General features: G+C 47.2%; 1 protein-coding gene across 2 annotated transcripts in view; it reads right to left on the bottom strand.

Moving 5' to 3' along the window:
- The window catches only part of EXOC4 (exocyst complex component 4), a 568367-nt gene that overhangs the window by 93350 nt on the left and 460253 nt on the right, over positions 1-14764 (bottom strand). For both annotated transcript variants that reach the window (XM_019543773.1, XM_019543775.1), the window contains exons 12-13: positions 13819-13955; positions 4255-4410 (exon numbers count right to left, since the gene is read on the bottom strand). In XM_019543773.1, the coding sequence (XP_019399318.1) occupies positions 4255-4410; positions 13819-13955 (293 nt within the window). The remainder of the gene's footprint in view (positions 1-4254; positions 4411-13818; positions 13956-14764) is intronic.

Raw genomic sequence — 14764 nt, 5'->3', positions numbered from 1 at the left:
AAATGCAGCCCTTGACAGCTTGCCAAAACTTGGTAAGCAGCCCTCCACCTGAAATAATTGCCCAGCCCTGTTTTAGGGAAATGGGGAGCAGGGAGAAAAGGGAAGATAAGCAGAGATGGCAGGGAACAACTTGGGACCCTTTGATACTAACAGTTCAGGGAGTGAATGAGGGGCACGAGAGAAGGGTACGGAAGGGAGAAACAGGTAGAAAACATGTAGAAAGCGTGTGTGTGGTGGGGAGGAGGTGAGAGCAGACAAGTGCCGGGAATGGCAGACCATGGGATATATGGACGATGGGCATCAAGTGCCAGAGAAGGAGAGGCAGTGGTCTGTGAGCCAAGTGACTCTCTGGGGGCAGCTGAGCAGGTTGCTACGAGAAGCATGAATTATATGGAGGGAGAAAGGAAATGGAAGGAGGATCTGGGTGTTGGGGACAAGACACAGAGCAAAAATAAAGCAGAGGAAAAGGACAGTTGGATGTAGGTGCCTTAGTGCTGGCAACACGGAGGGAGTGCATGGTGAGGGGTGAGACGCACCCAACACGCAGCCCTACTGTGTAGTAAATCACTCAGAAAAGATGCTGTAAACTTTACTATGGGGGAACGGTACCGCACACCTCTGCTCACCTACCCGATTACATCCCACGGGAGCTGTCTGCTCAACGAAAGCTGGTTCCCTGCCCGCCAGCGTTCTCATGTGCTGTAACAGCACCTACTGCAACCAGGTTGGCTTAGGAGACGTGAATTCTCTGTGGAGCAGGTCCAGGGCTAATTACTCTGTAGTGCCACGTGTCCACATCTTTAAAAGCAAACAGCTTCTTGTGAACTACCAAGAGAGATGTACAACTTTCATCACAAGTGGTAGGAGCAAGACCTCTCCATGAAAGTCAGCAGTAAATATGCTTGCCTTGTTTGCCGTACCTGTGCGCCTGGTGGGAAGAAATGAACCCTTAAGTGGCACTTCACAATACTGCATCAGAAGCACTGTGCTAAATAGCCTCAAAACAGCAATGTACGGGGGCGCAGAGGGAGGAGGGCAGGGAAAAGCAGAGGCTCTGAAAAGTGCCTTCAGCCACTCAGTGAAGTATTTTTTACCAAGCACACAAGCAAATCTGCAATAAATGCCTCTTTCAAAAAAGCCTGTCAAAACAAGAAACTATTTGAAGGTGGCGAGCTAGTGAGCGAGTGTTTACTTGCAGCCACAGACTCATCGTTTGATGATTTAAAAAAAATAAAACCTTGAAAGTTATGGAAGACAAGCCAAAGTCTCGATCTGAAGATGCTGAAGGAAAGGTGAACGAAGTAGCTACAAATACGCTGGTCATCCGTTTCCAATGAGATGAGTCAAGGGGGGTGGTTGAGACTGCCTGTTTAATTGTAGTCTTTGAATGGTGCTTGAGAACGGCAATTTCAAAGAGAACCAGCTGAAAATTATTGTGCTGAGAAAGACGACTTGTGGGCAAGACGTTTTCCAAGAGCTGGAGATCGGCATGGAAGAAAAGGACGAGCCATCCTAAAACGTGTTCGAAGAATAACCCATAAAACATCCATGCCATGGGAGGTAGTAATACTGATTTTCTTTTCATGTGCAAGGAAGAGTCTGGTTTCCCCGATTTCACTTGCCACTGTACAACCCACCATCAGGCTTCATATATCAAACCGAGAAACCGTCAGCATCTCATGGATGTAGTTCTGAAAATAATAAAATCAACCCCAGGCGGCTTTCCGACACCCCAGACTGATGTACACTGCGGTTGTCTAAACTTCAACGAAGAGGTACAAAAGCTCAGCAAAGGGGAAGTACTGACAAGATAACAATATTTCCTTCCAGAAATGCATACTGTTTGAAAATACAGAGGTGAATAGGACAAAAAGTTCAGCAGTAATAAGTGATCAGCTGATTTTTTAATCCCCAGTCTGATATTCACACTTAATGGCATTAATCTGGACATTCAAAGTGAAGGGAAACCCATGACACACAAATGGGATCAGCAAATACTTTAAAAAATGAGAGCAGAGCTATTGATGATCCAGTTCCGGAAAAGAGTCCTTGTATTCCTCCCCTAGCCTTGCAAAGAAAGTTGAATAAATTAACTTGGATAAGACTATGCATTCTCAGTAATCTTGTCAAGAATTTTTTTTTTGACATTACACATATCAAGCCAGTAGGCCTTTACATTATTAATCCATTCGCTGCCAGTGACATAAGCAAAATTGCTGATCAGATTGCAAATGTCTTCCAGGGAAATGCAGCTAACCTGGAAATGGAAATCCTAATCTGCAAACAGATGTGCAATTAGAAGCAAGATCACCTCAGCCAGACTTTGGCCATTAGCAGACAAATTCAAACTGCCATTTTTGAAAGGAGATTTCCTTTGATTAAGTGTGCATTTCAAGTCAACATACCTGAGCGGAGCTGGGTTTTCAACAGTGAAGTACTGAAATCCATATTCAGGTTGGCTCTGACAGACGACCACCTTAATGACTGTGTGAGAATGGCAGTGACACATTGACTGCGAGAAGTTGGTTGAGAATACAGAACGCCAGGTTTTGCACTAGCAATGCTCTCAAAAAGTACTGCTGCAACACGAGGAGCAATAGCATAATAGAACCAGAAAAAATGAGGGTTGGAAAGGACCTCAGGAGGTGGCATCTAGTCCAACCCCTGCTCGAAGCAGGACCAGCCCCAACTACATCATCCCAGCCAAGGAGAATTAAACTGAACTAAACCCCCGTAGCAAGTACACAACGGTGGGGGCCCAATCCTTACCTGCCTCTCCGGCAGCGGGAGGGGGTAAGCTGCTGGCAGGCCGAGTGGTCCCTTACCGTGTGGGAGCCCAGTGCTTCCCTTCGCGGCTGCCAGAGGGCCGGTGCTAACCTCCGCGGTGGCAGTGCCCCCCAGGCAGCACCTGCCTGCTGGCACCTGGCCCGGGCGGTCCTGCAGCCCCAGGGGGAAGCACCAGGCCCCTGCACAGCTCCAGCAGGGAGGCAGGCAGGCTCCAGGAGGGGGGGAAGGAAAAGAAAAGAAAATCAGGCTCCTCAGCGCTTTTTTTTTTCCTTCAGTTGAGCCGGCCTGCCTGCATGGGCTGCCGCTGGGTTGCGCAGTGGTGGGAGATGGCAGGGGTGGCGCACAGGACGCTGGAAGCCTGCTAATCCCTGAGCACGCCGGCTTCCGACACCCCGTGCGCTGTTGCACTTTGTTAGCTCGCAAACTAAACCACCTCGGAAGTGCTGTTCTCGGAAGCCCAGTTCTCTCAGCCTCTTGGTAAGTCATGTCCCCCAGCCCCCAAACTATGTTTGCTGCTCTCTGCTGGTCTCGCTTCAATTTGTCCACATCCTTTCTGTAGTGGGGAGAGGGAGGGGGTAAAATGGGACACAGGACTTCAGATGTGACCTTACTAGTGCTGAACAGAGGGGAATAATCACTTCCTTTGACAACACACCTACTAGTGGAGCCCATTAGCCTTCTTGGCAACAAGGGCACACTGCTGGCTCATATCCGTCTTCTTGTCCTCTGTCACCCCCAGGTCCTTTTCTGCAGAGCTGCTGCCCAGCCAGGCAGCCCCAGTGCATGGGACTGCTCCATCCTAAGTGCAGGACCTCATGAGATTTGTTTTGGCCCATTCCTCCAATTTGTCTCGGTCTCCTGAATCCCCTGGTCCTACCTCCCTGCATATCAACTACTCTCTCCAGCTTGGTGTCATTCACCCACTTCTTGAGGGTGCAATACATCCCATCTTCTAGGCTGTTGATGAAGAACCTGTACAAAACTAGCCCCAGGACTGACCCCTGGGACCTGTCATTTCTTATCGGCTGCCAAGTAGACATTGAGGCATTAATTACTACCCTTTGAACCCAGTGATCTGGCCAGTTTGCTATCCACCTTACTGAAAACTTTGGTTTCTTAACATGATCACGTGCTTTTATTTTAGGTAGTATTCTGAGAACTTTAAAATGAGCTATAAAAAGATTATAGTTAAATATTATTTTTGCTGCCTAGATCAGGCTAAATATTGATATGGTATCGGCTTCATGGCGAAACCCCTCATGGCATGCCATCTACAAATAGCTCGTGGCCCAAAAGTTTAGATACCCACCCACGCTTTGCTGCAAAGGGACAGAACCACGATATTTACAGTCCTGATGCAATCAGGAAATATATCAATTACTTCTTCATTTTTAACAACAATTTTTCCTGTTGCTGTCATCAGAGTATTTTGGAGTGTGTTAGGATACCAGTGGTCAGATATCCTACCTTATAAAGTCTTCCTCCTCTTCTCTCTTAGGTCTTAGTTGCTTGGGCTGAGCCATATTGATCCAGTTGGGCAGAGACTTTAAGAGCCTGCTGATGTCATCATCTTTTGCCCAGGATGCACTGATAACCAGCTTTTCATCTGACTGGACAATGCTCCTGAAAGAAATCACCAACAGGCATGGTAGGCAAAGACAACTCTTACTTGCTGTATCGGTAGTCACTTCATGAGTCCTGCTCCGAAATGCACCATATTTATGAATGGCTGGTTCCTAATGGAGGTCAAAAAGCATGACTTCTCCATTTATCCGCAGGACAGGCACAATATGGGCAGATACAGTGTAAGCATCTCCCCGAACACCTGCTAATGTGAATTATGTACTCAAATGGGTCCATATCCTCACCCCTCTCCTACAATCAATGGAGCTACTTGGATTGATGCTGCTTAAGGATCTTATTTCATAAGCAGGAAGGAAAAGTTAACTTAATCTTTCTGGCTCACCTGCTTCTTCGGATTACTACTGAGACTGCTATCTAGTACCTACTGCACCTTTGCAACAAAAACCTATGCAGGAAGGATTGGGTGAAAGCCACCAACTCAACACATACCAACGGTCTCAAAGGTAGAAATTTTGGAAGCCTATCTGGAACCAGGGACTAGGAGATTAAAGACACAGTCTCCTACTGCCAAGTCAACCGAATCATCTAATAAAGATTTCATATAAAATGTACCCATAATCCTGAATCACAGATTATGCTTCAGTCAAAATATTGAGACGCTGCCTGCTTAATGTTTTCAGCAATATGACTAATGTCTGTACTACCGAAACCCTGCTGACAGAAGAGACGCTCTGCACAAAGATGCTGATTAGCTGCTTGTTCCCTGTTGAAACGCATCGGGCACGACTGGCAGCATGTTAAAGGAGCACAGTTCCCACGACCACGAGCGCCTCCAGTGAAAGTCGGTGAGAAAGGCGCTGGTCAACAAAGGGGGAGGCAATCTCACCCCGCTGGACTGAAAGGGCCTGAGAAACAATTTTCAAGTGGGTGCAAAGGGGGCTGGGAGTCGCAGCTCACGGGCAGTCTTCCAGACCCTTGTCGTTGACTCTCCAAATGACCTTTAACAAGTCTCCCAGCCTCTCTGTGCCTAAGTTTATCCATCCATAAAGTGGACGCAGACTGAAGCAGAATCCAGGTTCACTCTGCTCCCCTATGCTACCATGTACAAATACACACCACACTTCATGTGCCTGTTTTATGCTCTGGTCTTACCCTAATTCAATGGAGCTCAACCTCCAGCCCACACAGCCGGGTCACCTGGCCTGCGGGCTCCCTAAAGGTCTGGAAGTTTGACGGCAGGGGAATGGCGGCACTGTTAATTGCCACTGGATGGATAACGTGGCTCTGCATGCTAGACTGTGCTGGTGCATGGTCGGGCCAGCATGCAGTCGCTCCATGGCAGGACTGGGCCACGTCGGATCAGACCCACAGGGTTGGACTGGTGTATGGTGTGGCTACGGCTGGTGTATGGAGATGTGTTGACACGTGGGGCCAGGATAACACTTGGGATTGCACTTGTGGACTGACCCCCTCAAGTGCCACAGGTTGGATACATCCATCCTAAATGAATATATCATCATCTACTAAAGACTGTAGTAAGACCCTATAATTAATGCTGATGAAGTGCTTGGAGGTTCCAAAATAAAAATGCTAAAAACTTGCAAGTATTATTTCTATTATTTCCTGTTAGGGCAGAGAAGACCCTCTCACACTCCCCTGCAGACATTTTTCTCAAACTCTTGAAAAGCTGCAAGACCAGATGGATTTTGCACTGAAATAAAACACCGATACAGCGCTTACTCAGCCCCCAAAGCTAACTTAGTGGCTCAACTGGCGACGTTGTTATGCAATAACACGAGAAGTACTCTGCAAGACAGGCATCTTGCAAACCAGTACCCCGCAGGAATTAATTTGCTTTATTTCAAATTTAAATTGGCCAATGGATATGTTGCATGAACCGAACGGAGGTAAAAGGAATAGAAACACACATCATGTCTATGGGCTTCTAAAGGGAATCCAGTGACAACGGCACTGAGATGAGACCAGACGGAGATGTTTCTAAGTGGGCTAGATCACGGCTCCTTGCCACCATGCCTGAACAGTTGATCACCCCCTTGGAGCTCTCCGAGGAAACCACCTTTCCTCCTGCAGCGATCCGGGAAAAGGACTGTCACCTGTGCTTGCCTGTGATCTTACTTTCTGCCCTGACATCTCATGTTTAATCTACCACCGGCAAAAGGAACGGATGCAATTTTCAGCCCCGCAAGATTTCCGTGACCAAGCCTCAGGATTGCTGTTTGGAAACTTGTGGTTTCTTTCTCTGTTAACAAAGGCATCTCTCTAACCTTTTAAAAAGAGGGTGGATTAAACACTGCCACAAGAAAGGGGGCACTGCATTGTTCACAGATAGAATTCAAGGTTTCCTTTCAATTTATTTTTAAAAACATCCAGCAAAATCTTGGCCACCAAAGAGAAATGGGATGAAGAAGATAATTTCCATCCATTTCCTTGTCAATGCAAAGGTTTCCTGGAATCTATTAGCCAGAGGTTTGTCCAGTCAAGTTTTTAAATGACTGAAAGCTGGGGGGATACTTCTGCTTCCCTTGGGAACTGATTTCACAGTTGAACACACCTAACCTTTTGGGGGTGCAAATCCAGATACTACGGCAATGTTTTTCTTAGCTTAATTTTATCCCATTACTCCCAGTTATATCCCCTTGTAGCAGCCTCAGTCTCTCACTACTCATACTGTTTCTGCTCCTCAATTATTTATAGACTGTTATCACATCCCTTCAGATGCGTACAACTGAACGCAGTCTTTGGGGGCCTTCTCACCAGAGCTGTACAGAGGACACCATTACTTCTCTGTTTTATGATACGGGGCATCTCCTGCCCAAAATCTGATGGCCTTTTTTGTTGGTTTTGTTGCTATATTGAGTTGCAAACTCAGATCTCATTTGCTGCTTGCTCTTTGCCAACTTCCTGCTTTTCCAAGAGGCTCCTTCCCATTGTTGTTACTGGACTCCAGAAACATCTGTGCAAATTCTGTGGGTAAATACCCAGCGCCTGGGACCTTATACATTTGAATTGCAGTCAAAATATTGCAAAAAAAAATAAAGCCCAGCTTCAAATCAATGGGGGGTTCTCCCTAATCAATGGCAGGCAACAGGTCCAAACTGTAAACCAACTATTTCCCTTTGTACGATTCCTCCGTTGCTTCTCATGTTTGTGGCATAGGTTCATAGTTGTTAGGGGCTGGAAGGGCCCTCATGGGTCCAGCCCCCTGCATGTGGGCAGGAAAGACCCCTGGGGCATCTCCAAACTTTCTTGCCCTACTGTTTCAACTCCATCTACTTGCTCGTTAGCACAGAGACACATTAGCAGTGTGAGGTCCCGTCCTTGCTCATTAGCAAAGGATGGGACCTTGCACTGATCCTTCTTTGCAACCCAACAGATATCCAGCTCCCATGGTCAGCTGCTCAAGTCTTTTAGCACCACCCTTCGTTTGCAGCATTTCATCTGGCTTTGGGTCTGCGTGCCAACTTCCTATCAACATCGATCTAATTAAGATCTTCGAGTGACACATAACGAGACATTATGAAATGCTTTCCCATCGTCCAGAATGCCTACTTACAAGCATCCCCCCAACCAACCCAAACCTATCCAATTACTCCCTGCTGCAGTAATAGAGTTAATCATGACCACAGTGCCATCATCTACTAATTAATTCACAGCTCAACCAGCCATCTGTGTGATGGTTTGTACCTAGCTCCCCGGGGGGGGCCGGGGAATAGGTACAGCACTTGAACAGGTGATGCTGCATTCACGAGGAAGGCCCATCCCTGCACAGCTCAGTGAGTTCTGGTCGTAAAACATCTGTCGGACATTGTGGCTACAGATTCATGTTGTTCATCCATTTGAGCAGTTGTGTAGGGCGACTGCTCCCTGAACTCACTCGGGGTGTCACGGCTGTTCGTTAAGGAAACAACTGGGGGGCAGAGATGCAAATTGCACCCTGTTGACACACGGCAAAATTAGTTAGGGAGGACGGGTTTTTTGGCATGGCCAAAGAAAGGGTGAAGCCAAGCTCTGGAGACCATCAATTCATAGCGGTTTTCTCTCACGCTGGTGAAAGTCCAGAAGCTACGATTGTCACTCAGGTGCGCTCGCCATGTGGTGTCTGGCACCTGACAGGCGAACAAAAAGAAACCAAAAAAAACACAGCTTCCTGCTTTGAAGAGCTTACAATGCAAAATGTGCAACACATTTTGCACTGCAGACCACAAAGGGGTGTGGAAAGGAAGCAAACCAGAGTAGAGCAAGGGGACTGAGAAGTTAGGGAGCTCCTGCAAAGCTATGAAAAGCTGGGTTCAGGTCCCTGCTCTGTCACAGGTATCCTAAGTGACCTTGAACACCTCTCGGGGCTGCAATTCTCCATCTGTTAAATGCCTGCACCGCATAGCAGCCACATCCCAATTAGAGATAAGGGTCATGCTGGAAATTATTCATTTAGATACTTTGAAGTCCCCTCTCCCACTCACAAATCTTCCATGTTCACGATCCTCCCCTTAACAATACTTTCATTCCTCTTCCCCTCATAACTTACCTTCACCCACAGGCCGTCAATGCCCTACACTACTGTCTCCCCAAGCCTTGTTATTTAAAAATCCAAGACCTGAAGCACGAGGCTCTATGAATAACTTCCTCTCTTTGGGGGTCTTGGTTGATCAACTAAAAAAACTGAAGGAGAAATTGTTTCATGAAAACAGAGTTGGAAGGGACCACAGGAGGTCACCTAGTCCAACCCCCTGCTCAAAGCAGGACCAGCCCTGATTAAACCATCCCATCCAGCCAAGTGTCTGTCCAACCTGCTCTTGAAAATGTCCAAGGACGGAGCTTCCCCAGCTCCTCTAGGCAGCCGGTCCCAATGTTCAACCACCCTCGCCAGAGCCTGCCTTTAAACGTTTCATTTTTTTGTTTGCAAAAACACTCCTCCCCCAGTTTCATTTGAGCACAAATGGTTCCATAAAAGAAACTGCAGATGTTTGTTGGAAAATCAGAGGAAGAGAGTGGCCAAATAAATGCACCGCCAGAGGAGAAGACAGAAGTGCCTATGAAGGTGATGGAATAAAGAGGTACCCCACCAGTAAGACTAATAGTTTTGTGAAGCTGGCCCTGACACCTTTTTTCCAGCTAATTTATACTGCAAGTTTATTCAGAATTTTGAGACAACCAAATCTTTTTTTTTCCCCATTGCATTTGCAAGTTGTTAAATAAATTCTCCCACCTGATACCCATGGCAGAATTTGGTGTCATTAATTATAACTGTGGATTCCCTGGTATCTAAGTAAGTCTCTAAACTATTTTTCAGCCGTGCTAAGTTCTTGTCCATATAGGAAACATCAGAAGAAAACTGAAATGCAATGCCAAACCCCGTAGATTTTAAGTTTCTGAAATGATGAGGCTATTTCCTATCACCCATGCCAGCAGCCTCCATTAGTGAATGAGTATCACTTTCAGGATCTCTGCAGCTCTTGTGATCTAGCACATACAGATCTATTCCTCTGAGTCACACACTTCAGCGTGGAAATAGCCATACTGATTTAGCCTAGTGGTTCCTATAATCCAGTACTACATCTCCATCAGAGGTCTATCCACTGCTTCAGAGGTAGGCTGCTGTAGTATACATCTGTGGCACAGTATGACTCTAGGGGAAAGTGTCTTCTCAAACCTGAACTGCTGAAAGGTGGATCCTATTTTTGAAACCAAAACCAGTTACTATTAAATAGTTGCAAGTAAAGTCCATTAGTTAACTGCTCTTTCTGACTGGCAGGCTTAAGATGTAGTTTTTTGTACAGGTCTTTGCAGATTCAGAGGATTCCACCTCTTCTAGTCACATGCAGAATAGAAAGCTTTGTACACAACAGCATCCACTTGGGCTATTTGATTTATGATTAAATCATTACTTTGATTTATTAGTTGCATCCTGAAGGTGCTCAACGCCAGAAAAGAATTGTATTAAGACACAACCCATGTTTCAAGGTGGCAGGTTTGGGCAATATGCCTTGTCGCTGTGCGGCAGGGTGGATCGTACAATTTTAGGAACAGGTCAGACAAAGGCTTGTACAGATTAGTTTGGAGGGGGACGATCCTGCCTCAAGCAGGAGGCTGGACTACATGACCTCCGGAGGTCCCTTCCAGCTCTGCTTTTCTGTGATTCTATGAAATGGCATCCATATTTCTTAATATTTTCTCCAAGAGACAGACAGAGCAAAGCCAATGACTCAACTGGCCACTGCATTAGCCTTCTATTATCTCTCTTCCTAAATCATGTAGTGTTTTTCAACCTGGTCCCTACCTTCATGCAAGTTAGTAAGACTTGCACGTGAGTTTTCAACAGCATAACAAGAGGGTGCAAGAGCAGCAGCCCGCGCCGCTGCCCACCCAGTTGCTGCTGCTCCCACAGCTGGCCCAGCCCCTGCTGCCACCCGGGGCACAGACCCTGACAGTTGTCACCCTGCTTCACGTGCATGTGCGCACGTGAATGCAGCCTGAGCAACCCAGAGAGTTATTCCTCCGCAAGTGTTTCTGGCACTTAAGATAATGGTAAACGTCACACCTCTTTTCTACCCACCGGGCACGTGAACACACACATGCGCACAATTCCTCTCCCAAAAAGTCGTCCCCTTTAGCTTAGCGTTTGCAATGGTCGTCCAGTCAGAGCAAGCTGCATGTCTGCAGGACTGGATCGCTACCTGGTGTAAATCAGCCATGCTCCACTGACTGCAATAGAGTGACATCCATTTATACTGCCTGAGGATTGGGTCTTTCCAAAACCAGCACTGGAGGTAATTGTTGCTTCCCCTCTGCCCTCCTCAAGCCTCGGGGGAAACCGTGGCTCAAAGGGCAAGACAGCGTGCAGCTCGACTACATGAAAACTCCCAGCAGAGGGCATTGCTACCTTATAGATTTCACTATCTCTCTGGATAGATCAAGCTGCATGCACACACATGCACACGAAGCAGGGTAACAATTTCTCCTGTCCCTGCTACGTTCCTCTGAATCATTTGAATTGTATATAGATTTCTATTTCAGTCAGTCATTTGCTAGCAGCAAAACCAGAACGTTTCCTGTTTTTCCTCTTGCTGCAATCAGGATATGGTTGTCCAAATTAGGGCTGTCCTAATTAGTCCTCAGCAGGTGCCAAAGCTAGGGCTGGTATCAGGGAACGAAGGAAGGAAGGAAAGAATAAAAGAAAGAAAAGTCCTTTGGAAATTCAGACCAACAACTGTAAACAAATTATTGCCATTTGTCTGCTTTCAGCCAGCAAGATCTCATAAAACGTAATGTTATTATTATTAAAGGCGACAGATATATGTGCAGACATATAAGTGTATATATCTGCATATGCGTAGTTGTACACACACACACACACGTATGTGTGCATGTGTGTATAGTACTAGACATCCCCCCCATACTCACATATGTGTCTATTATTAGCTTTATTCATATTACCAGATGCAGTAAAGGGCTGGGGTGGTGCAGGGGGCACGGCACACGGTTACCAGCCCCGAGATCGCAAAATCTAAACCACAGCAGAAGCACACATGGCAGCTTCCAGTGAATCTGCACATCCTGCTAACTACTTTTTCGCAACAAGGACACTAGAAGGAAGGAAGGACCGTATGTAGCCAATTAAGCAGATGTAATGTTTCTAAATGAAATCAGGCAACGGAAATAATTTCTGCACATTATCTGGAAAAATAAAACAAAGAGCTTTTTAGAATGTTTTCCCTATCATCGACAGCTTGGACTCTAGGTATTTAAAGGTACCGTGTATAACAACGTCTTGGATTCTAGCTATTTAAAGGTACTGCGTGTGTTTAATGGCCCTCATGACCGTAGCTCACTCAGCACTTCACAACCGAGGGGCCAGGTGCCTTCCTAACATGCGGTAGGGAAGCTTTAGGATACGAGAGGAGAACCACGCAGCATGGCCTGCTCGCAAACTCGAAATACGTGCCAGCGCAGCCACTCCAGGTTTGTCCCCACGGGTCACGGTGCTGAGAGCAGTGTCAGAGAGACAACCTGAAGTGGTCTCAGGGGTGCAGTTTGGGAGGGGAGTACTTGGAACATCCCTGCTGGGGTATACCGCTATTGCCTTAGGTTAAGTCAAGGGGCATCTCCCCCGGGCTGGATTGGGACCACGGGACTCCTTGCAAGCCAGATCCAGCCTGGCGCAAGAGGAAGCTCTGGTGGTGCCGGTAACTCCAGCTCCGACACAGGTCACGTGGCAGCAGCTCCAGCTCTGGCACGCGGTGGTGGCATTGGTGGCCAGCGGCTGGGGAAGTAGGGCTGTGGCAGCGTAGATGGGCAAAGCGGCCAGGGGGTGACTGGGGCCGTATGAGCCATCACTCACCCTTCTGCCACCCACTGCCCTGATTTGCAGCAGGCCACTTCCCCCAGCCACGCTGGTAGTCCAACAGCCCTCGGAGTCTCATACAATAAGTATGAGACTCCAAGGGCTGAATCCGGCCCATGAGCTATGTTTGATACCCCTGACTTAAGCAATTTGCTGGAGACTGCATGGGAAGTTTAGGACGGGGCAAGGAGCTTAACTTAGTCTCCAGATTACCACAGTAGCACTGCAGCCACTGGCCCTCCTTCATTCCCTGTGCTGCGCCTCCATGCCATGGTGCTGGAAGCTGTTCAGTTCCTGCCACAGATTGCAAATGAATGATGTGACCCAGGGATCCTGTACTTCAGGGACCTTTGGGGAGAATGAAATGCGAACATGCGATAATATTCAATACAATTCCCTGGATTTGGAGACGCACGTCCCAATAAAGTGGATGAGAGCTATGCACTGAAGCCCCTCAGCTTGGCTTTCACCACCTCAGCCTGTGTGCACTTTCGAACCTGGAATGGGAAAATATTTGACTTGTTTTGTCACATCATCTAGCCAAGCGTGACAATGGATGCAGGGAGATGCTTAGGGAGATGACACATTTTCCATCCCAATTCCTCTGGTCCAGGTTCAGATCTCCCCCGTCACACCGAGAACAAAGACCGTCTTTGCTGAGGTGCTGCCATGAGCCAAATCAAGTCTTTTCGGAGAGGAAGCACACAGGTGTGCCAACACCAAGTCTCCCCAGACTCTATACATGGGTGGCTATTATCTTAGATTTCTCTCTCCCCCACAGAGATATGCCCTTGCCTAACAGAGTAAAAGTTTCACTTGAGGGGAACCAACTCCATCCTAGAGACTGGAACAATAACAACACATCAAACATATACAGGGCCTTCCATTTTCTTTCTTACTGAATACCTCCTCCCTTCCAACCATCATAAAAAGATATGAGGTGTCATTCTGGGTCAGACCAATACCCCACCAGCCCAGGATCCCGTCTCCGATCGTGCCAAACGTGGATGATTTAGTGGCATCATGGGCAGTGGAGCCGATTCTCTATTTTACAAGATGGTCCTTTTCCCTGGGATGGGCCATACCTGTAGGCAACAGTGCAGGTGTCCTTGTATTCCTGGAGCTTCACACACACCATGTTGAGGAACTGATCCGAATAAGCGCTCATGTCATGCATCAGGTCCATGAGGTCTTGCACCGTCTTCTCCACAATCACCGTACTCTGGAAAGGAAAACCAGACAGCATGAAGACATGCCACTGCACACAACCGATACAGCAGGGACACGAGGAACTGTTGAAAAGACTGTGCATCACAGAGAAGGTGTGGCTACATTCACGGTACTGGGAAATACTGAAATGGCGATGGCTTTTTAGAGAGCACCCCATTCCAGGCCACTGGTTCGAACTGGATGAGGACAGTGCTGCCTAAATTCAGCATCATGTGAATGAGACTCAGCGAGCTTTATCAAACGAGCTGGGCCTTCTAACTCTAACTATTAGCTAGCAAGGATCAGAAACGCTGCCATCAAAATGACTGCTAATTGGCATCATTCAGGACTCACACTGGACATTGTCGTTCTTTATTTATCAAGTCATTAAAATGAAGGAGAAGGAGGTGTAAAACAGAGGAAAGGGTCAAGCACCCATCTTAACTTTGCAGTTTCTGGATGCTGTCAATTAGCATCACAGATGCAACCCTACAGCAGGATGCTGCTGTCCCCGAGCAATGAGCGGAATCGCTGAGCACCGCGGACAGCTGAGCAACGTCAAATGAAGTGATAAAGGCAAAGGCAGAGGAGATATAGAGTAGAAGGGGCTGGCTCAGTGATCTCATCATCAGGTTTGAAATCTGCTGAGCACCAGGGGCTTCAGTGTTGGTTGGGCTGACTTAGCCCCTCATCCTTCAGAAGCTGATAACTTCAATATGATGGATTTCTCTAGGGAAAATAAAAGATCTTAAAACCAAAGGGACTTTTGCAGAAAAGCCACATACATGCAGCTTCTGCTGGCTGGAGACTGCGTTGTGGATG

The sequence above is a fragment of the Crocodylus porosus genome, unplaced genomic scaffold (genome assembly GCF_001723895.1).
Source record: "Crocodylus porosus isolate Cpor-Errol unplaced genomic scaffold, CroPor_comp1, whole genome shotgun sequence".
Taxonomy (NCBI): Eukaryota; Metazoa; Chordata; order Crocodylia; family Crocodylidae; genus Crocodylus; species Crocodylus porosus.
Note: the sequence above shows the minus strand (reverse complement) of the source record. Positions and strands in the feature narration are given on the sequence as shown.